The sequence below is a fragment of the Myripristis murdjan genome, chromosome 12, assembly GCF_902150065.1.
Source record: "Myripristis murdjan chromosome 12, fMyrMur1.1, whole genome shotgun sequence".
Taxonomy (NCBI): Eukaryota; Metazoa; Chordata; class Actinopteri; order Holocentriformes; family Holocentridae; genus Myripristis; species Myripristis murdjan.
In genome coordinates, this window is record NC_043991.1 from 19,927,313 (window position 1) to 19,948,291 (window position 20,979).

General features: G+C 39.1%; 2 protein-coding genes across 2 annotated transcripts in view; one reads left to right on the forward strand and one right to left on the reverse strand.

Annotated features, from left to right (window-relative positions):
* The window catches only part of nek6 (NIMA-related kinase 6), a 26,456-nt gene extending 15,744 nt beyond the window's left edge, over positions 1 to 10,712 (forward strand). The window contains exons 7-11 of the mRNA XM_030065245.1: positions 2,289 to 2,397; positions 3,906 to 4,013; positions 5,391 to 5,485; positions 7,590 to 7,703; positions 8,184 to 10,712. Of these exons, the coding sequence (XP_029921105.1) occupies positions 2,289 to 2,397; positions 3,906 to 4,013; positions 5,391 to 5,485; positions 7,590 to 7,703; positions 8,184 to 8,294 (537 nt within the window). The 3' untranslated portion in view covers positions 8,295 to 10,712. The remainder of the gene's footprint in view (positions 1 to 2,288; positions 2,398 to 3,905; positions 4,014 to 5,390; positions 5,486 to 7,589; positions 7,704 to 8,183) is intronic.
* psmb7 (proteasome 20S subunit beta 7) lies at positions 10,681 to 19,018 on the reverse strand. The gene is made up of 8 exons (XM_030065247.1): positions 18,957 to 19,018; positions 17,174 to 17,267; positions 16,299 to 16,396; positions 14,785 to 14,925; positions 13,661 to 13,776; positions 13,122 to 13,180; positions 12,355 to 12,506; positions 10,681 to 10,918 (listed from the first exon to the last, which is right to left on the reverse strand). Exons 1-8 carry the CDS (start codon positions 19,016 to 19,018, stop codon positions 10,807 to 10,809), a joined length of 834 nt encoding a protein of 277 aa, XP_029921107.1. The 3' UTR covers positions 10,681 to 10,806.
* Positions 19,019 to 20,979: the final 1,961 nt, after the last annotated feature.

Here is a 20,979-nt window from a genome sequence, read left to right on the forward strand (position 1 = left end):
TTTATGTTGACTTAATGTTTGCAGATGTGATATCTTGTTGGACATGCGATCGTGACGTTTTGTATGTTGGTTTTGGCAGGCAGTTGCTATTCCCTCTTCCCTACTGTGTAACCGGCATTGAATGTTTGAGTGGTGCTCTTTGAGTACTTGACTTTACTGGCCTACTTTCACCCAAGCCTCATAAATTCCTACTTACATAAATCAATATTTGAAACATCAGCCGCTGTAAATAGCTGCGTACTTTCTGTCAGTTCTCTTCATGACAAAGAATTAGTGCTGAATAATTACATTCTCATTGCCGGTCTTTCTACATTTCAATAACTTGAAACAGAGACCCAGCACCCTATCATTATAAATCAGTCAATCAAGTTTATTTGTCACATGTAATCATATAAGGTACAATTTGAAATCTAATCCTGCCTTCCCCTCAATTTACGCATCAAAGAGTTTAAATTGGGTGGGGTGGGGGGTGCCTTAGGCGGTGACCTCTTTTAGCATCCTGGTGGTCTGAGGTAGAAGCTTTTCCTGAGCGTCTTAGTGTTGGCCTGGTGTATCCAGTACCTTCCTCCCAACACAGCAGGAAAAAAGGGCTGTTATCCGATGGGTGGGATCTGTAAAGATTCTCCAAGCCTTATTCTTGAAGCACCTGGTGTAAATTTCCTTTAGGCAGGGTGGCCAAATGGCATTGTCCGGTATTCCATGACCCAGCCAAGTCTCGGCCAAACAAAAGATGCCACAGTTCCTGATATTCTGGTGGAAACTGATGCGGTCACAGAGGTCGTCCAGCTCTTTATCCGACGCCTGTACACTGGCCAGCAGAATGCCCGGCAGAAAAGATCCACATGGCCAGGTCTACATTGGTGCCCCCCTTTTTTAATCATCAGTCATGGTTGGATGACTGGATGAATATATCTTGGATCTGCGATGACCTGAATCCATTTATTGTTGGAATTCACTAGCCAACATTTGGTTATTTAAATTGTTGCCCACTAGTACAAAAATGCTTGATAAGCATATACTCCTTTTCTACTACAGGAACTGTCTTTGGAAAACAGAAACTCTTTTGAGGAACCAGGAACTGCTTCCTATTTCCATCAGAAGAGCTTGTTCCTCTTTTTGCCCCAAAATGGTCCCTGCAGCTGAGTTCCTGGGGTGGTCAGAGTGCAGTTTCAGTGCTGAACATCTCTAATTGGTTAAACCCAACAGCTTGCAAGCATCAACCAAGCTGTTTTAAAAACAGGCATGAGCAATCACAAACACAAATTGTTAAAACATTGTTCGATCAAGGTATCTTTAGGCAAATAATTGAGAGGAAACAAACCATTTTTTGCCATTTGCATTGAATTTGCATTAAAAGTAGTTTCTTTTTTAGGAGTCCTCAGTCTCATTTTTGACCTCTACAGGTCTGTTCTCCTCATTTGCATCAAGTTTGCTGTTCTCGGGATGTGATGGAAACCCAAACACACAGGATCTTAGGGTACTAACTGCTCGGTGCCCTCTTCCAAGAACAAGGCCCAAGAACATAGTCTGAAATTTTTGGGTGGAAAAGAGACTATTCATAGCTGTTTGGAATACTCCTTAAAAAAAAAAATCCTTAAAAAAAAAAAAAAACCCAAATATCACTTAAATTTTCAATGAGATTAGATTAATTGAGATTGGATCAGATTACTTTGGGAGCATCACATTGTTGTAGTAAACTTAAGTAACTATTACAACTTAAATTAACATTAAAGACTTAAAATCAGCATGCTCTGCCTAAAATTAAGAAGATTGGACTATAACCCATTTCTCACTGAGCTGAATTTGGCAGATGATCTGCTGGGCTGCTCGTTGACACAAAGGGAGATTGCTTTACAACAAAAAACTGTTTTTTTGCTCGGCAGTAAGCTTAAACTCTATTGCATTTCCACTAAGTGCATTGTAGTTAAGCTTAGCATTAACTCACCTGGTCAGAATGAATACTGTCCATTGTACAGGGCTGTTTATCAGCTCTTATCGCTTGCTCTTTAAAACAAATGCAGTAAGCCAGGTGTGGGGGGCAGGAACCAATAGTCTTTTTGTGACTGAAAGCAATGTGTTTTATTGGACATGTGGTCCTAATTTGGAGAAACACCAGCCTTACCTAGTGTGTACCACTGTTGTGAGATAGAGGCTACCATTCATCCTGACCATAGTCACAAGTTATCACAGCTAATTTGGCCTGATTTATACAGTAGATGTTAAAAAGTGATAGCTTTGTAACGTTTTGGGGGGAGTAACCTTTTCTTTTCCCTTATTTCTCCATTTAGTACTTCAAGAAGAAGAGGCGGCTCATCCCAGAGAGGACAATATGGAAATATTTTGTCCAGCTCTGTAGTGCCCTAGAGCACATGCATTCACGCAGAGTAATGCACCGCGGTAAACATCCACTCAGTCTGTTCAAGCCTCTTCTTTCTCTCTATTTTAAACCCTACATGTTTTCAGATCTTTTCCTCTGGTCCATGTCTTTGTCCCACCCCAACCAGTCATTATTTCACTGGCTCCCCTTGTGGCTTTATTCACCTTGCTTTTTTTCACTGTTTTCCACAATTTCTTATTTTTCTTTAATGATTATTTTTCAGTGTGTTACTTCCCATGTGTCTGTTCAATACTTTTGTGGCTTGCCATGACATTGTATCAATAGTGTGTCAAATCAGGTACAAATCAGGAGGTATTATTGCTAGTATGAGTGCACTGCTTTTCAAGGGGATAAGAAGATCAGATGTGATTGGCCATGATTGATAGAAGCCCTGCCGCATCTACTGATAATCCATGACTGCATTGCCACTGTAGCTCTTTTGGACCATAACCTCCGGTCACAAAATCACCAAAGATCTGCTGGGCATGCCCTGATTAGTTTGTACCATGATTTTGGGATACCACCTGTGTCTGCACCTTGATTCAACACAGATAGAGCCCAGGAAAGCAAAGGAAGTTGGCCCTTGATTCCTCTCAGCCGTAATCTAGTTTCCACTTTGCTAAACGGTAACAGGCAAGGTGGCAAATTAGCACCTGGCACCTGCTAAATGCGGGTAAAAATTTGCAGAGCTGCGTAGCTGTTTCTTTTTAGTTTACCAGATATGGTGGCACGTTAAATGAAATAGTCTACAGCTCAGTGGCAACACAGAGCCAGTGTGAAAAGTCCCACTAAAGCTACAAAAACAGCAAACAATGAAAACAAAGAATTGCCTTAGAAAATTCATTAAATATTATTTGATGAAAGGTGGCCAAAGGATGAGAAGGGGAAAAGAACAAAACATGATTTTCTTAAAATTAGAAGCAAATTATTAACCCATTGAAACCTTAGGAAATTGATTTGATTTCTTTCAAAAACATGGGGAAAAAAATCAACAAATTAGCAAAAATTAAATTATTGGAGTGTTAGTTAAAAAATAGCAGCAGCAACAGAAAGGTAGTATTTTTTAATTACAAGAAAACTAAATTTATAGTTACTGGCATAATATACTTAAATGTCAGATCAGTGGCGATGGACTTACCAAAAAATGTAAATGTAATTATTGGGCATGCAGTTTGGGCATCCAGCAGACGCCTTGGCAAATGGAAAAAAAATGTATCTGCCTCCTTGGTAACAGGGTTAGTGGCATGGCACAGCAGCACTGGAACAGCTCAGGCAAAGTCAGCATATTCATGAGCACAAATATCGTAGGACAGAGCGTCTGTGGCGGGATTTCATTCGAAGGCGGCGGTATAAGTCATGTGCAAGACTCCTGTGAGAGATTTTGAATCACAGTCTGGGAAGTCACTGAGAAATGCCTCCTACATTGTTGTCTGATAGAGTACCAGAGTGTGCTGATGATGAAGTCATATTTACATGAGTCTGTATTTCTGTGTGTGTGTGTGTGTGTGTGTGTGTGTGTGTAAAACAGATATCAAACCAGCCAACGTGTTCATAACAGCCACAGGGGAAGTAAAGCTGGGTGACCTGGGCTTGGGACGCTTCTTTAGCTCCAACACCACTGCAGCGCACTCCTTAGGTAAAACACAGCAGTGTACATAAAGTGTAAATGGTACACATCTGGTAAACAGTGAATTGTATGTATGATAGAAGCTAGTGTTGTCTTTTACAGGTTTAAAAGGCTGAATTAAAATAAAGGGATTCAGTTTTCTGAACTTAGTAGACTGTTCTAGCTGTCCCATTATTAAATCCACATTACTACATTACATTATCAAAAATCTTGTGTTTCAATGTATTATGAGAGCACAAGCAGTCATCCCTTAAATATCGTGATGATACTGTGGTATTCAGTCAAAGATATTTTGATATTTGATTTTGTTCAAATCACCTAGAGACAGCATTTCAATCTCAGATAGATTTTCATCAGGCAGCAGTAACGCAAACACAAAAGGAAGACCAGCTGCCCCCATACCAAGTCAACGTTACAGTAAAGGATGAACCAGTATTATAAAACATTAGTATAACATTAGAATATACTGGACAGTACCATTAAAAGATGTAGACGTGTGCTACAGTACATCAAGCACATGAGCCTGTCAGTATTTTCCAATTCGGCACACCATTCAATCCATATATTAGTTTGATCAGAATACCCTAACAAGTAGTTCATAGAGGAGAACACTAAGTCTACATCAAAAACTAAAAATAGTAGGCCATAGTAAGCCATCATATGATTTATGAAAAACTAATAAGGAAAAACAAGGTAAACATGACCCATTACATCAATACAATTTTTAAAATTTATTGTAGTGTATTACAGCAGTACAATAATCATCTTTGTTTTCAGAGTTGCAGACAACTTTGACAAGGACAAAAAAAATAATCCTCTCCAGGTTATTGTGCATGCATTTTTGAGCTATGAGTCATCAAAACAAAATGCCAACAGAATGTGTGGCTATGAAAAACCCTGAGTGAGTTTTGATTCTCACAAAGCAAGCAGTACGTTTTACATGTTCACATTTAACTCGACATTAGATGAGAAGAGAAAAACAATAATTTTCTTAAATTTCATTCACTGCTGATTCAAGAAGGAGTCACTGGCTTGGCTTCCCTTAGCAGTGCAAAGCGAAAGCGTCCCAGAGCAGTGGACGTTTGTCTTGATGAGGAAACCACTCCCAAAGTAAGGGGAAGTGAAATATAGTCAAATGTATTTTATCAGGTGTTATTCATTTTTTGTGCGGGAGTATCACAAAATACCAACAATTTTCAACAAATTCCCAAAGTGATGTGTTCTTCATGTCATTTCAGGTCAGCTCAAAGAGGGTTGACCTAGTTACGCTTGCTATGATAACAGTCACAACCTCAGCTACATGATTGCTGAAGTCGGTACTTGCTACAATGATATATTAAACGAAATGAGATGTTGTCCACTTATTTGTCTGTCTTTCTGTCCCAGTGGGGACACCATACTACATGTCCCCGGAGAGAATCCATGAGAATGGTTACAACTTCAAATCTGACATCTGGTCCCTGGGATGTCTCCTGTATGAGGTAAGGTCACAGACACTGTTACCGTTTACCTTTCTAAAGTCTATAGTCCTATAAGTTTTTTTTTTACAAAACAAAAGGAAAAAGAAACTAGTTTGCTGCTACTGAAATGTTTCTCAGCTGTATGGGTTTTATGGTACAATTTTTTTTCACCTCTGTTAATTTGTGCCGGATCTACCTAAACCGTCGGTGGTGCGAGGATCACTTTTTAAATCCCAAGATGTGTGTTTCAAATCCACGATACTCTGTGTAAATAACACAGCTTTGGGGTTGCTGAAAGGCTAATTTTTTTCACTTGGACAGAGATAGGCTAATGACTCCCATAGACCTCAAGTCTTTATGCTAAGCTAAAACAAAATGCTACTTATAGAAACAATCAAGCATCTTGTCTCAGTCTGGGTAAATCAGAAAAAGTAGAATTCTTTAAATTTCAAACCTTTAAGCCGACCAGGCGTCCAAACACAGCTGAAATGACACCATTAACACAGAATGAATGAGGTATATGTGCAGAGAGAGAACGAGGAGATTTTGATTGCTTCTCTGGGTGATGGACACTGACAGGCGCTGACAAAGACAGGTTGTCTTAAAAACCATCTTAGAAAGGATTGCCCTAAAAGGACAAAAAAAATTAACCTGTGGGAAGTGAGTCAACTCTGATAAAATGCAAAGAGCCAGCAGAAAAAGAGGCAGCCTTTGATTGGCTCGTGTGGAGGGAGGAAAAGCCATGAGTGAACCCAAGAAGTCAGGACAGGAATTTTTACCCCAAATGAACCTACATTAAACTACATTTGTCCCGCCCGAAAACAGCGCTGGTTGGCCCGGTTCATTTTTCAAACGAGAAATCACACCTGAATTGGTCAAGAATGGCGGCAGCTGAAATGCTTTATGGCAAAAAACACCAAATGTCTTTATTTTGCAAGTATTGCGCAATCTTATTTCCAGTTCATTTACACCTTTTCCTGGTAAGAATGCCTTGTGGTTGTTATTGGGTGTTATCTTTCATCTGGATTTTCACAACAAATGCAGAGGGGTGGAGGAGGGCAAGTAGCAACATTGTTTTGTTCCACATGGCTGTGGGGTATACAGGAAAGGTGGTCTTAATTTTTATTAACATAAATGCTAGACAGAGCATGTTTAGAGAAATTCAACAATGCTGGTAAAGCTTACTGTACACCGACTTTAACAAAATCCGGCGTACCTGCATGTAGACGCTTGCCACCTCTGCTGCGAGCACAAAAACTCTTATTCATCTTCGTTTTGTTTTTCATTGGAAGGCTGAGTCATCATTAATGCTTATCCTCAGAGACAATGCTCCTTCAGGCAGATGTGTTCTGGATATTATCTCAGAGATTTTTGACAGGCCAACACAGACTGAACGACCAGCATTATCCCATGGAATCCCAATCACTTCCTATTTCTGTCTACTTTCTCTTTAATTTCCTGCTGTCTTTCCCATTTTCATCTGAACTGTTTCTTCATATTTCACTGCTTGTACTATTCTCTAAACATGAAATATTGTAGCATTGCAGCTAAACCTGGCGCCCTATATTTTCAGCAGCTGTTGCATAAACTAACATTGTTCTAAATGTTGGTCTTGGGTGCTAAATGTGTAGTCAGTCAACTGAGACAGGCGAGGGCTGTCTTTCTTGGTGGAAAATTTGCTTAAGCTTTCTATATTATTTGGAAAAGTTCAGTTTCAGCTTAATCTAAAAACTACCGAAGCATAATGCATTTACCTCTTAGATAACTATCTCATTAATTCAGAAAAAAAACAGCAGATTTTCCTGGCAGTCTTTCTCAGAATTTTGAGATGTTAATCTTGTGAATTCTGAAAAACAGACTTTATCGTTTTTCCTTGAAAACCTAATTATCTCATTAATTCAGAAAAGAGGTTTGTTTTTTTCATGAAAAACTTTTCTCAGAATAGAGAAGTATGTCATCAATCCAGAAAAATGGGGCAGATTTTTTTTTTTTTTCTCAAGCAACATAATGACAGTATGGGAGAAAGAAAATTATACAATCCTAGTTCAGTTTCTAGTCTTGTGTGGGAATAATAAAAACATTTTATCAAAAAATTCTTTCTTTCTCTCTCTCTCTCCACGTGCAGATGGCAGCACTACAGAGTCCGTTTTACGGGGACAAGATGAACCTCGTCTCTCTGTGCCACAAGATCGAGCAGTGCGACTACCCCCCCCTCCCACCTGACCATTACTCTGAGAAGGTAGATGAACACATGGCCACTACATTTGATTTCTGTCAGATTCAACGCCAGTCAGACCAATTTTATATTTGAAAATATGGGAAGTGGATTTGTTTTTCACCTACAAATCATGAGGAATTTGTGCAAAAAAGGAGAACACTCATGCACAAGTATGTGTGAGTTTGTACAAATCATTTCACCTTTTTTTTTTTTAAATGAAAACGTTTAAGACACAAGTTGAAAGATATTTGTGGATAGTAAAATATGCCTGTGATGTGTCTGTTATGTGTGGATTAAGATGTCAACATTTGTCAAGATTAATAAGAGGAATCTACCCCCATAACTACACACTTCAAAATCAGTGTAATAATTGATCTGCGGTGGTTTAGGTGAAAACGTGTGATCTCTTCGAACAGAGCAGACACAGATGACATTAAGATTTTTTAAAGCTCATTTTTCACTGCAGAAGGTTAATCTAAACTTCTTTTCCTCACATTGTAGCTACGGGACCTGGTAAGCATGTGCATCAACCCGGACCCGGACCAGCGCCCGGACATCGTCTTTGTGCTTCAGGTGGCCAAACAGATGCACATGTGGACGGCCAGCACCTGAGCGCCACTTCTGCTGAAAACCCGCATTCTGCTGAGTCTGAGGACCTCAAGCCACAAGACGGCAGCTCTGCCTGGTTTCCCCAGTAGGAAGTGTTTGATTGGTTCTCATCTGGAGACGTTGTTACACACCGGTCACGAGGAAACCGTGGAAAGACTTTGGCACAAGTGAACCGTGACGTTTTGACTTCGGTGGCCACTTCTTGTCTTTTGTGGAGGATCTGAGGAGGTGCGGCGGCGGCGCAGGGGTGGCTGGAGGTGATCCAGGTGGCTGTCTTCACGGCTTCTTCACCGCTCCAGGTAGAGGTGGTGCTGTCGCAGACGTCTCTAAGCCACTTTTTTGTCATTTCGCAGGGGTTGCACTCCACAGGCAGAGCCCAGTGTTTTGGGTGATGTCTGTGCGGAGTAACTTAGTGTCTGCACTTTGCTGATGCCACACTTTATGCTCTTTTCTTTTAGCTCATTACTTAAGCCATATTTAGAAATATTATTTTGATGTCGCCTGAAGTCATTCTCATACTTTGCATATCATTGTTTGCAATGTCGTTTGTCGCCTTATAGTAACAGTCAACCCAAAAATTGGGGGGGTGTCATTTGCTCTTGGGTGCAAAACTAACTTTAAAGGACCTTACCAGTGATTTTGCATGTTTAGCATAATATCTATACAATATATAAACTTCACATTTCTGCTAATCTTTTCCCAAGGAAGCAGTTATATTTCATTTTCCATATCGTTGTAGTATTGTCGTTTTGATGACGTGAAATTGGACAGAGTGATGCGGTCCCTCCGCCAGGGAAAATAGTCCCCGGGGAAACATTTACTTTACACAGCCACTAATCAGCTCTGTGATGAATTGTCACGGAAGCTGAATGTTATAAGGTGGCTGTTGTAACCAAAAATTCATATTTGAAAATGGGGAGATTATGATAGGTTGTGAAATCTTTAGTACCCCCGCATGATTTGCTAAATTGTTTGCTGCAATGTAAAATGTGAGGAAACTGTAGTAAATGGGCCAAACATTCAAAATCACAGGTGCAGTCCTTTTTAAGTGCCAAACCAAGGAATCAAAACTGAGTCAGTATTGAAAGCACAATGTTTTTGAAGAGCAGCCTTGAACTTTACCATCATCAATACTCCTGGAAAACCCATTAAATGCCACACTATTTTGAGCCAAAAAAGTAGACTTGTTGAGTCTAGTTTGAAATGTGTTAAATTTATAGATAACACGCGTAGATTCAACAAACCAGTGTGATAAAATTTACCTAAAATATATGTTCACTTAAAGTAGCTGACTACCTTGGCGGTGGGTGCTGCTTAATGTTTGTTGCTGTTGTGTATGATTGCAAATTTATGTGTTGTAAAATACCAAATGTTTACTAATGATTTTGTGTAGACATTGTTGAATTCATATTGGCAGATGTAAACAAGTGTTTACTGTGAAACTGTAAAGAACATTGAAATGAGGCTGCCTATTATTGCCTAACAGTAGCACACAAGCCAAAAAAAGTGTAATCTGATGGCAGTGCCATGTTAATGTATTTTAACATTAACATTAAAACTTAATACAAAATATTAGCCGACAAATTACAAAACCACAGTTTATGGGAAATGGATTATATACACATTTAGTTCAGACCAATCTGCAAAAATCATCAGTATTAATCAACTGCCTTGTATAAATAACTAGGGCGAGAGCTTGAATCCAAAGTATCATGTCATTATATTAACAAATGTACTGCCTTAATTAAAAAAACCAAAAAAAAAAAAAAAAACAAAGACTTGGCGATTTATGTGAACATGGTTAGGTGTTTCCTGGTTTGTTTTGTAATTCCACAACAAGAGAGACTTGATGTTCTCTGCAGATAGGTGGAAAAAAATGTGCACATTTATCAGTGTTGGTCAAAAGAGATGGACAACTTCAGAGTATCGGATATCTGCCAAGAAAAAAAAAAAAAAAAAAATCATCATCATGCTTCCCTAAACTGGACCGTTGTTGATGCCAAAGTGCTTTGTGGTCTGGTCACTTAGTGTGTTGCATCATGTCACACCACAGCAGTGATCTGTGTGCATCAAGATCTCACCTGTCTGAGCGACTTCACCCACAAAGTGTCACATCATTAATAATTTAGATGATGTGTTCTCTCCCAAACATTTTTTTTTATTGTTGTAGGCAGTTGTTTACACTCTAGGAGCAATTTTTATGATAATAAACTAATTAGGCAAAAAGTAACTTTGCTAACAGATTAAGTATACTCTTATGGAGGGGACTAATTTTAAGTCAGTTTTTTATGCAACAGGTGCTTTAGATTTTCCTGGTTTAATGGTTTTATTCAGACCTGCATCTGATTTTAACACATCTGAACAAACTTGAAACACTTTTTTACAAAAATCCTTCACAACTCAATTTTTATTGAAAACAACGAGAGAGAGAAAAAAAAAACATGCCATGTCTTCTAAGGAATTATGGGGAGTTGGGGTGGGCAAACTTATGCTGGGAAAATAAAGTACACATGCTTTAGGAGGTGTCCATAGTCTGTACAGTCTCCTCCACCACGTCCAGGTCCAGTGGGGTTACCGTCTTCGACAAGACCCCAGTTGTTCCTCTTTTGTACTTGTACTCACCAGTCCTGAGGAGGGAGAGATACACAACATGAGACCAAGTTTCAACTAAACAGAGCTACTCAGTGAGACTTGTTGTGTAACACACATCTAAGATTTCATCTTCATTATCACAGCAGGCCAGTCTGGACACACAACTTAAACAGCACAGAAAGCCATGCAAATTAGTTGTTCAGTGTGAAATTCAGCAGAAGGAAATTCACAGGCCAAACACAAAAGTAGGTTAGTTGTTAGATAAATGAGGTATGTTCTAAGAGACGGCCGGTGGACACGGCTGTCTCGTCTGCACTCTACACAGACACTTCACATCTTTACTCACGGGTACAAGGCTTCAAGCTCAGTTATTCTTCAAGCAAAACAGGCAACAAGACAAAAAGTTATCCACCATTTAATTAATGGATCATTACCAAGTCAAATGAGTTAAGGTAATAAGAATGATTTAAGGTCATGATCATCTCATCACAACATGCACCACAAATATTCAAGACAACACAGGGAAGTCTGTCTGATCACTGTCACATTGTCATGATTCTAATGTGTTACTTTGGCTAAGGATTTCATTCCAAAAAAGCACTTTTGATTCGCTCAAGTATTTTTTTTTAATGTAACCAAAGATGGGTATATCAGTGCTACAGACAGAAATTTAACCAATAAAGCACAATAATATTTAGTGCTCTTCTTCAAGAAGCTGTTTAAGGGCTGCTCAGTTACACCGGGACATGAACATGTGATGATAACTGGAAGAGCAACATTGCCACAAAGTTTTTTTCAATATGAGTATTAATGTGAGGATTGACACATTTAGTCAGAGGATCTGTTATGGGGGCGCCCCGGTAGCTCACCATGCTGAATGCATATCATGTAATACTAAGGCTAAGCTGGAGCTCGAATCTGGCTCAGACTGCATGTCACCCCCTCTCTCTGCCCTGTCTCTCACCACTGTGATGGACTAATATAGCAGAAATGCCCAAAAAATAATCTTTAAAAAATGGATTGGTTGTGGTTTCAAATGTCACAGATGCAATTTATCAGAAACAAAAAGCTGACATATGCACACCAAACAGAACCAAACTGGTGATCAATTCAATGAATGAGGCACCCTTTCTTTGGATAGTCCCCTACAGATATTCAACAGAATGTCAACTGATATGGAAGATAATATCAATAAGCCATAAATTATATTTCAACAACAGATTGACATATCTACTGACAGCAGGGCCTTTATCTGCTTTTGAGAAACACAGGTTGAAACACAGTAGTATATTGGTCTGAAAACTGGCTGGGGAGTTTTCATACACTCAGCAGCTCAGCAACGACCCCTAGAGGATCATTTGGGGGAAGAAAATGTGAGATCCTCTAGGGGACACCAAATCACAAGACGTGAACATGCCAGGAGCTGCAGCAAAGAAACACTGTGGTAACATCACTGCTGTAAGTTCCTTACCTGACCCCCTTCTTGTTGGCCTCATCGTGAGGCCGCAGGTAGTCCACCTTGCCCTTCATGATGACACACAGGTCAACATTACTGCCAGAGCCCAGGTCATTGAAGATGCCTGCTGCAATGGCATCCCGCACCAGCTGCTTGGCTTCTTCCTCCTTTGAAGAAAAAAAAACACGGTGGTTAGTTTCTCAAATAAACATGTCGACATTAAAAGTAACAGTAACACTGGCTTTCTATTAGTGCAGACTGTAAATTTGGTAGCAGCTAGGGGTGGGGGAAAAACTATTCAGCTAGAAATTGCTTTTTTGTTTGATATGTATAATGCCATTCTGACCCTGAATCTAAAATATAACTTAAATTACATTAAAATTCAATTATAGTAGATTCATTTTATTTATTTATTATTATTATTATTTGTATTGTATTAATTTAATTTGATCATCTTTTTGTATTTTTCTATCACTGTAAAATTCAAGAAGTCTACTGTACTGTAATTCTGAATCAAAAATACTTTGGCGTTACAGTTGCAGTAAATACTGAATCGGCCCCCAGGTACTGTGAAACTTAAATTGCAGTGTCTGAGAAACACAAATGACGCTATAACTGTGCCACAGAGTTTCATCCAAATATATCTAGTTTTTGAGTTATCGTACTAATAGACAAACAAACAGGTGAAAACATAAGCCGCATCTTCCCTCAGTGGTGGAGTTAATAAGCCACGCCGATGCAGGGGTGCTAGTGTAATCGGATTTGTGTGGCAGTAAACTTACCTCCATGTCAGGCTTGTAGCGGTCCTCAAACACTGCCATGGCAGCAAGGGACCCGGAGCCTTTACAAAAAAAAAAAAAAGAGAGGAATAAGTGATTATTTGAATGACAGGCAATACATTAACACAGTGTTCCCTTTCAACTCACTGTGGTCTGTATTCAGGGCAGAGAGAGAAGGCACTGGAGATTTCAGTTCTTCCAAACAGGCTTTACCTGGGCGGGCTACCCAGGAAGATCTGCTAGTGTTTTGCAGTTTTAACCTCAGGTCCCTCACAGATTCACTTGTCATTATAGAGTGGGCTGACGCACAGAGCATATTCCCAGATCAGGTTTTGATGTTTTGATGTCTGACTTTACACAAACTGTTGGAATTTATATAACTTAACCTTAACCAACACTGACCGGAGCTGTTCATTTGAAAAGGGACTGAATCAACACCATTGCACCAAATATGTTGTTTTCCTTATGTGCAACTGTATAACAACCATCCAACAACAAAAGCAGTTCTCGTGTGGTGGTAGAAAATGACAGAACAGACTCACCCATAGTGACGTAGGGTAGCTTGTCAGTGGAGCCGTGAGGGTAAATACTGTAAAGGTGAGGGCCCATACAGTCGACTCCACCCAGAACCAGAGCAGCACCAATGTAACCCTGGTACCTGAAGACATACAGTGCACTACTGTTAACACATTTCCATAGTGTTACCATTCTACTATTACTTTAAGTTTTGATGTGGAGCTTTGATTACACAGGAAAGTGCTTTTCTCCACACACATAAAATGCTGCATAGGGTTGCATTAGCGAGTCAAGAATATCTCAGGTACGACCTGTATTTCTGTGAATTTTCACCCCATGCATCTACTTGTGGAGAGCTTGAAAGATGCATATAATATACATTTAAATTCTCCTCTTCATATATACATTTGCTAAAAGATAAAACATGACAGTGAGTGTGTTTACATGCACACAAATGATTCTATCTTAGCTCACAACTGGACAGGGTGCTGACTGGCTACCCTCAGTAAAGAAAACTGAAATCTGATCTATTTACAGTATTTAAAACAGGGCTGAAACCACCATTTCAGCATTGGAGGGGACAGATATGCCTGAACATTGAATTGCTAATATATTCCAGCAATATTTTTGGGGGGGGACATTTTTGGAGTGCCTGAACATTGGGGGGGACTTGTACCTCTCAATGTATATGGGTGTTACGGCCTTGATTTGAAATAGAAAATCTCCATCCAAAGAGTAACCTTGTCTGAATTAAACGAGTCGCTTGTAAGTATGCTGCCAGTAATGTGATTCTGTCATTCATCAATCAATTCATCAAAACATCAGGAGTATTATTCTTATCCTGAGCAGAAGTATATTGGAAGAAAATAAATAAATAAATACATTTGGGTGTTACAATACAAACAATTTATGTCTGATTGTGGATCAACAGCAGCCATGACTTGAACAAACCCTGAAATTCTGCTAACAGCTGCTCTGGCTACTGCAGTGCAGCTGTGCAGCTGCTTGGCTCGTTTCTTACGTCACCAACAGAAAGGACTTTCAAAAGATCATGCTGTGTCCCTTTGCTTAGCTTGCTATTCAACAGGCCAAAGATGTTTCTTGCCATGATCAATTTGTGAGATCATGTGGCTCTCGGGGCCAAGTTTACCTGAAGAGCATCTGCTTCAGCATGCGGTTAGCAGTGGCTACACGAGGCAGTCTGCCTGTGGAGAGGGAGTGTAGCTCGAGGTTGGAGGAGATGATCTGAGTGGTCATCTCTGTATCTGCAGCTGTACCTGCTCCACAACAACTGGAGACACAAGGACAGGACAAAGGTCTTTCAATCATGCAATATCACACATCGAACACATTAATCGTATTCATAGTATTACAGCAACACCCTGCTCACACTTGGTTTTGAAAAAGGACAATACCACTGATTTTAAATGTTTAGCTTAATATCTACAAAATGTATATACTTCACATTTCTAATCTTTTCCCAAAACAAGCAGTCGTATTTTAGAACTATCTTTTATCCAGCCGTTGGTTTCCATTCATATGAAAATTAACTTTCAGGGACTTCAAACTTTCGTCACACCAGTATTCCATTACCATAATAAAGTCTTCCACATAAGTTTTTCCTAAAAGCAGCAGCACTGTTGTGTTTTAAAGACTTTAAATTGAGTGAAACTGTCTCTGTGCTGCAAAACAGTCCCCAGAGAAACGTTTTCTTTACACAGCCAGCTATCACTTCTGTGGTTTATAGATGGTGACGACTTGGTTAGCCACAGAAGCAGAACTTTATAAAGCGGGTGTTTCAACCAAACTGATTATATGCTGTGAAAAGTGAAGTAGCCCCACATCATTTGCAAAATGGTTTGTTGCAATGTAAATTGTGGGTAAATTGTAGTAAATGTGCCAAACATTCAAAATAACTGGTACAGTCCTTTAACATCCAGCTGACATGTTCCAGTCACAAGTAGACAGCAGAGACACATCATCGTTCACTCCTGTCACTATTATGTATCACAGATGTGCTTCCAGTTACCACCTGTGACTGAATTTGTGATCACAGCCTCAGACCCATCAGGATTACCTCCTCTTACTTACTCCTACTTTGCTACACTGATTCCTCCGTAATTTTCTCCAACTCCCTCCCATCCCCTCTTCCTTGATATGCCATGTTTTCACAATTCCTCATCTCTGGGCCATTCACAAAGCAGTTGTGCCCATCTTCTCTTTTTTGGAAGATGCACCATCTCACTGCAAAAATGAACTTTATTCAAAGTTCAATTACAAACCAACACTCCACTCCATCAAGTTCTTTCCGGTCATCTTGCTGTCGGCAACACACTGTGTCCCTGACAACCTCCTGTCCACTTGTGATTAGATCACCCAAGATACATTTTAAAACCAAGCTTGATCAGGGACTTGGAATTAATTGGACATAAAGCCACCTTATCAGCCAAAATCATAAAGGAAAGCTATACAGACTCTATATTAAGAATTCACAGACTGACCATATTCAGAAGATGTTTGCGAAAAGTGTTATTTTAAGGCTGCTCCAAAATGACAGGCATGTCTTGTTTGCTAGTACCGTGCCATATTTGCATTCATTTTATCTCATCACCCTAAAATGGCAACAATAATAACTGCAGAAACTCCTAAGAAATTGCCACTTACTAAATGTTGGGGGAAATGTAGTGGATCTTGGAGCAGTTCTTGTCTGCCACCACCATGCCCTCAGTCGCTCTTGTGTCAGCTCCAAGGACGATGCCATCCTTAACAGGGAAAGACAAAGACAGTTAGGAAGGTCGACCACCTGCGAAGATCCCTGCACATCATTACTCTGTATATAACATGATATCTTAACACTGCCATCACAAGGGGTACCCTTACCACATGGGAGAAAATATAATTCCCAAACTCAAACAAAAACACTTATGCTGTTTTATTTTATTTATCTGGTAGCGTCTCTTTGAAATAAAATCTCTCTTCTTCCAGGGAGTCCTGAAAGCAGCTTATTTATTCAGAGGCACAGGGTTATGTTCATTGCACATGCATTGAGCACAAGGTTTCCTACTGAACAAATTATTTCAGGCAGTCTAATTCAGGAAGTCCAGAAGTTACTGGATCTTTCCAGATGTTGACAACAGCGAAAATGCAGTTACAAAGGTAATTTGAGCAAAAGCTGAGCTTGAAGCTCCTTCAGGCAGCAGCTGGGTTTTAATCAAAGCAACAATAACTTTATCTAAAAGTTAAGGTTTATCTGTTCAGCAGAAGGAAGTGCAAGTCAGAGCTAACATGACATTTGAAATAAGAAAATCTCCGCCCTCGTGACAGTATGACTCATCAACACGTGAAGCCAACAGACCCACAGAGATCAGCCGGTGATGCTTGCTGTCTCATATGAGTACACACTGTGCATCTGAATGTTCACTCAGACCTCTCACTGAGGGACTGACCATGTAAGGACTAAACTCTCAGCCCCTCTGTGTTTACAATGCACATTTACTTTGCTCATTACTCCTTGTTGGTTGGTGATTTGAATTGCTTACCTTGAAAACGACGCCACAGATAGTAGTGCCGGTTTTGCGGGCAGCAGGCAAGTTGCATCCCAATTTGCTAACTTCATTTTCCAAAACTGCATTTCTGAAAACAAATTAAAAAGCCTTATCTGAGTGCAACAGGAAAATTATTACGATTCAATATTGTGCCATTCTGGACAAAGATAAGGATGTTCTTCTTTAATTATTATTATTATTATTAATGTATAAATATAAAAGAGGGTAAAAAAATGCAAATTAATATTTAACTAAAGTAATGAAGTAAAATAAATATTTAAAAGATAACATAAAAATAAGGACATGATATACTACAATTGTTTTTTCTATACATTTTAATGCAACTAATGTATTGAAATTTAAGCAAATTGTAATTTAATTTCATTTTTTTTTAATCAATTCTATTTAATTTGATTTCAATTAAGGCCGCACAATCAATTCAGGGTCACCATGACAATATAAAAATCGACAGAAAAAAATACTGACTACTTGAGTTTTATTTTAACTGTTGTTCTAATGTCTTTTACACTTTTTTAATTCCTTATTTCTTGTACTAGGGGCTTTTGTGTGGTATTATGGTGTATTTCGTTGCATAGTATTGTGTATAGTCTTGCAGCACATTTTTTTTTTTTACTTTGCAGTTTTACCTGATATTTCTCTTATTGCCTGATCCCAATTATTTTAATTTTTTTTGTTTTATTGGGACTTGTGTTGTACTATGGGGTTGTATTTAATTGTGTTTTACTTTTTCCATTTTCTCTTACTTACATTTATCTCCATCATTTTGACTCTGTTTCATTACATTAAGTCTTTTTTTTTTTTTTTTAATTTATTTTTTTATTTTTTTATCACTTTTATTATAAATTTGACCTTTATTTGGTTGGATAATTCATGTTGATTATCAATCAAATGTGCCTCTCTGAGCTGTATTTTCCATGTATGAAATGTGATATACAAGTAGAGTTTTTGATTGAAGACTACTGTTTGCAGTTCTAACATCCAAAACAGCCAAATTATAGTAAAGTGTGGACGTGTGGGGAAAAAAAGGGTTAATGGTTTAAATCGTTTGCTTTTTTCCCCTGTATCTGGGAGGATGCATCTGTAGAGCAATCAAACAAACAGTGGAGAGATTAAAAACTAAACCACTGTCTGTTCACAAAATTATGAACCACATAAATAATTTTAATTTTACTATACTTTTACCATAAACTATACTGCACCAGTAAGTGGGTAACATAGGCTTCATTTAGGTTTACATTGGTTACAAAACAACAGATAACTTTAGATAACACCATGTAACTAAATATTAACAAATAATGGTTTGAATTGTAAATGATATCAAAACTAATAAATTAAAAAACAACCAAAAAAAAAAAAAAAAAAAAACTGTTATCTGCCCTCTCATTTTAAATTACAGCCCTAGCAGCAGCTAACTTGGCTAATTTAACTGCCGGCGGACTCAGTTTTCACCTCTGTCACCTGTTTGTTTGTTTGTTTGTTTGTTTTTTTAAGATAATGTCTAGGTAAAAATGTAAATTTCACATGCTCTGTAGGACCTAAAGTGAGAAGCCGCTCCAGGTGTAATTGACGGTGATAAAGCTGCATCGTGCTGAAAAGCCTGAGTCATTGTGTGGCAGCCGACACACCGACACCGCTAGCGTTAGCTTGTCACCGCTCAAACTGAAAAACACGTCCATTTCACATTTTTTACACAATTTAAAGGTGCTTTTCACAGACGTACACGCTGCCCTGATGTGTCTCCATTGTGAACGCTTACCTTTTGCAGTTTTCGAAACTGAAACCTCCGACTGGCGGCCGACACACTGACAACGTCGCCATTTTGCTGAATGAGTGTGTGTGTTGTTTCCGGGAAGTGAAGCACCCGGAGAGAGAGAGAGAGATGCTGCTTTCAGGTGCTCCCCGCACTCACGGACTTCCCAGCTTTATGCGGCTTCAGGGGCCTTGTAGTGTGTCTGGACAGACACAACAGCAAAACGTAACCCCTACACATTTGTATTTTATTTTACAAATACATTGGCGCATTGTTACGTTTTATAAAGTTATTATTAGGCTATTATTATTATTATTATTATTAGCTGTTATCAGGTAGAGAGTTCATGGTCAGTTTTCCTTCCAGATAAGAATTATTCATGCTATCAAAGCTCTTTCAATAACCTATAGTCAAGTCAATGTTTCAATGTTAGTGCACCACAAATTTTAAGGTATAAAAAAAAAAAAACATAACAACAACAACACTGCTGTCCCGAGACATTTTGGGCACTTTGCAACAAATCATTTGGGGGCCTTGTTTTATCATGAGTAGATCAGTGTGGTCCAAATGATGAATTTATTTTTTCATTTATTTCACCTTTGCTCCATAAAGAAGTTAACTTACTTTGGTCCTTCCTCTGTCCATGAAATACAGGCATATACAGAACCATTTTTGATGCTCTTTTACAGTTGGAGGCATCACGGTAATTTTTTATTGCCCCCCAGGAGCGACTGTAGCCAGCAGTAAATATAATCATCAACAACAATCAACACACAGCAACACACATTAATTTTTTTTCCAGTCAGACACAATTTGTTCATTATTAAACTTCAAGAAAAGGTCAAGAAACACTGTGGGACTCCTCTCAGGAGGGGGCGGCGGAGGGCAGGGCTGGGGGCTGTGGCCCCTGCACCCCCCAGTGCTGAAGTGAAGACCACATCCTTGGCCTCATCTCTTATAAAATCCTGCTTGATTCAAGAACCACTGACCTCTGAGGGCCAAAGCGTGGATGCAGAAACAACCCCCGAATTCTTCATCTCACACTGTATAAAATAAATATAATTCTCCAGTGGTGCACCAGCGATAATATCAAACATCTAAAACAATGAAGAAATAACATTGTGATTACCAGAAAATGAGTTAAGAGTGTGTGCAGTTGTCCTGGTTTAACTCTGTCCTGTTTTGTCCTGGCATGGGATGGATGCCAACCTGATGCCAGCTGGATGGCGAGGTCGACTACCAAAAAAAAGGGGCTGCAATCAGGCAAACAACATCAGATAGGGCATGTTGAGTGCATTACGCTGATTAGGCGGTTCATTAAAGACAGAGTGGGCAAAACAGATGGTTTAAGGTGTAATCGGTGGGATCTCTGACAGGTCCATCGTGTTCTGACTTAATCCAGGAAGTGTGTCAAATGGATGGTTTTTCATCAGACCTTGTTTCCATGTTCAAACACATTATCCTGTGCTCGCTAAGTGAGGCTGAACTATCCAAGTGTGTGTATGGTTAAATGACATGCTGCAGATATGAGAAAACTTTGTGATTTTTGAAAAGCAAAGTTTGCGTTGTACCTGCTGCTGACATTTGCACTTCCTCCTGTGCTTCAGCTCCATAGCTGGCTTAATCATGTAAATGCGATTGACTGATTTTTGGTTTATGTGCTTTCAGAGCTGATGACCGGGCTTATAGCCTAATTGTCTACCAACTTGTGTGGACATGCAACTCTCTCCTTTTTCGGACTTGAAGCTCAGAAAGATAATGTTTTCAAAATTAATCTTTTTTCCCTTTAATTACACTTTATACAATCCACTGGACAGAAAATGACTGAGATTTTAACCCTTGCTTTTGCCCCAAACTGAGCCTTCAGTTTGACAAAGAACAGACACAGAAAGTTATCCTGGATAAGAAACTAGTTTATGTCAAGAGAGATGCATCAAGGTGCAAACTGCTTTATTGACATGACTGCATCACATAGAGCATTGCCAAAGCTGAAGTTTTAACAGACAGATAACAAAATAGTTAAAGACAT

What these genes read in the sequence shown, in the direction of transcription:
- psmb7 (XM_030065247.1), bottom strand. Translation starts at nt 19,018, where the DNA reads ATGGCGACGTTGTCAGTGTGTCGGCCGCCAGTCGGAGGTTTCAGTTTC. An exon ending in TACATTTCCCCCAACATTTA is followed by an intron (nt 14,926 to 16,298) that starts GTAAGTGGCAAT and finishes TTGTGTCTCCAG; the next exon opens with TTGTTGTGGAGCAGGTACAG. An exon ending in GCTACCCTACGTCACTATGG is followed by an intron (nt 13,181 to 13,660) that starts GTGAGTCTGTTC and finishes TTTTTTGTAAAG; the next exon opens with GCTCCGGGTCCCTTGCTGCC.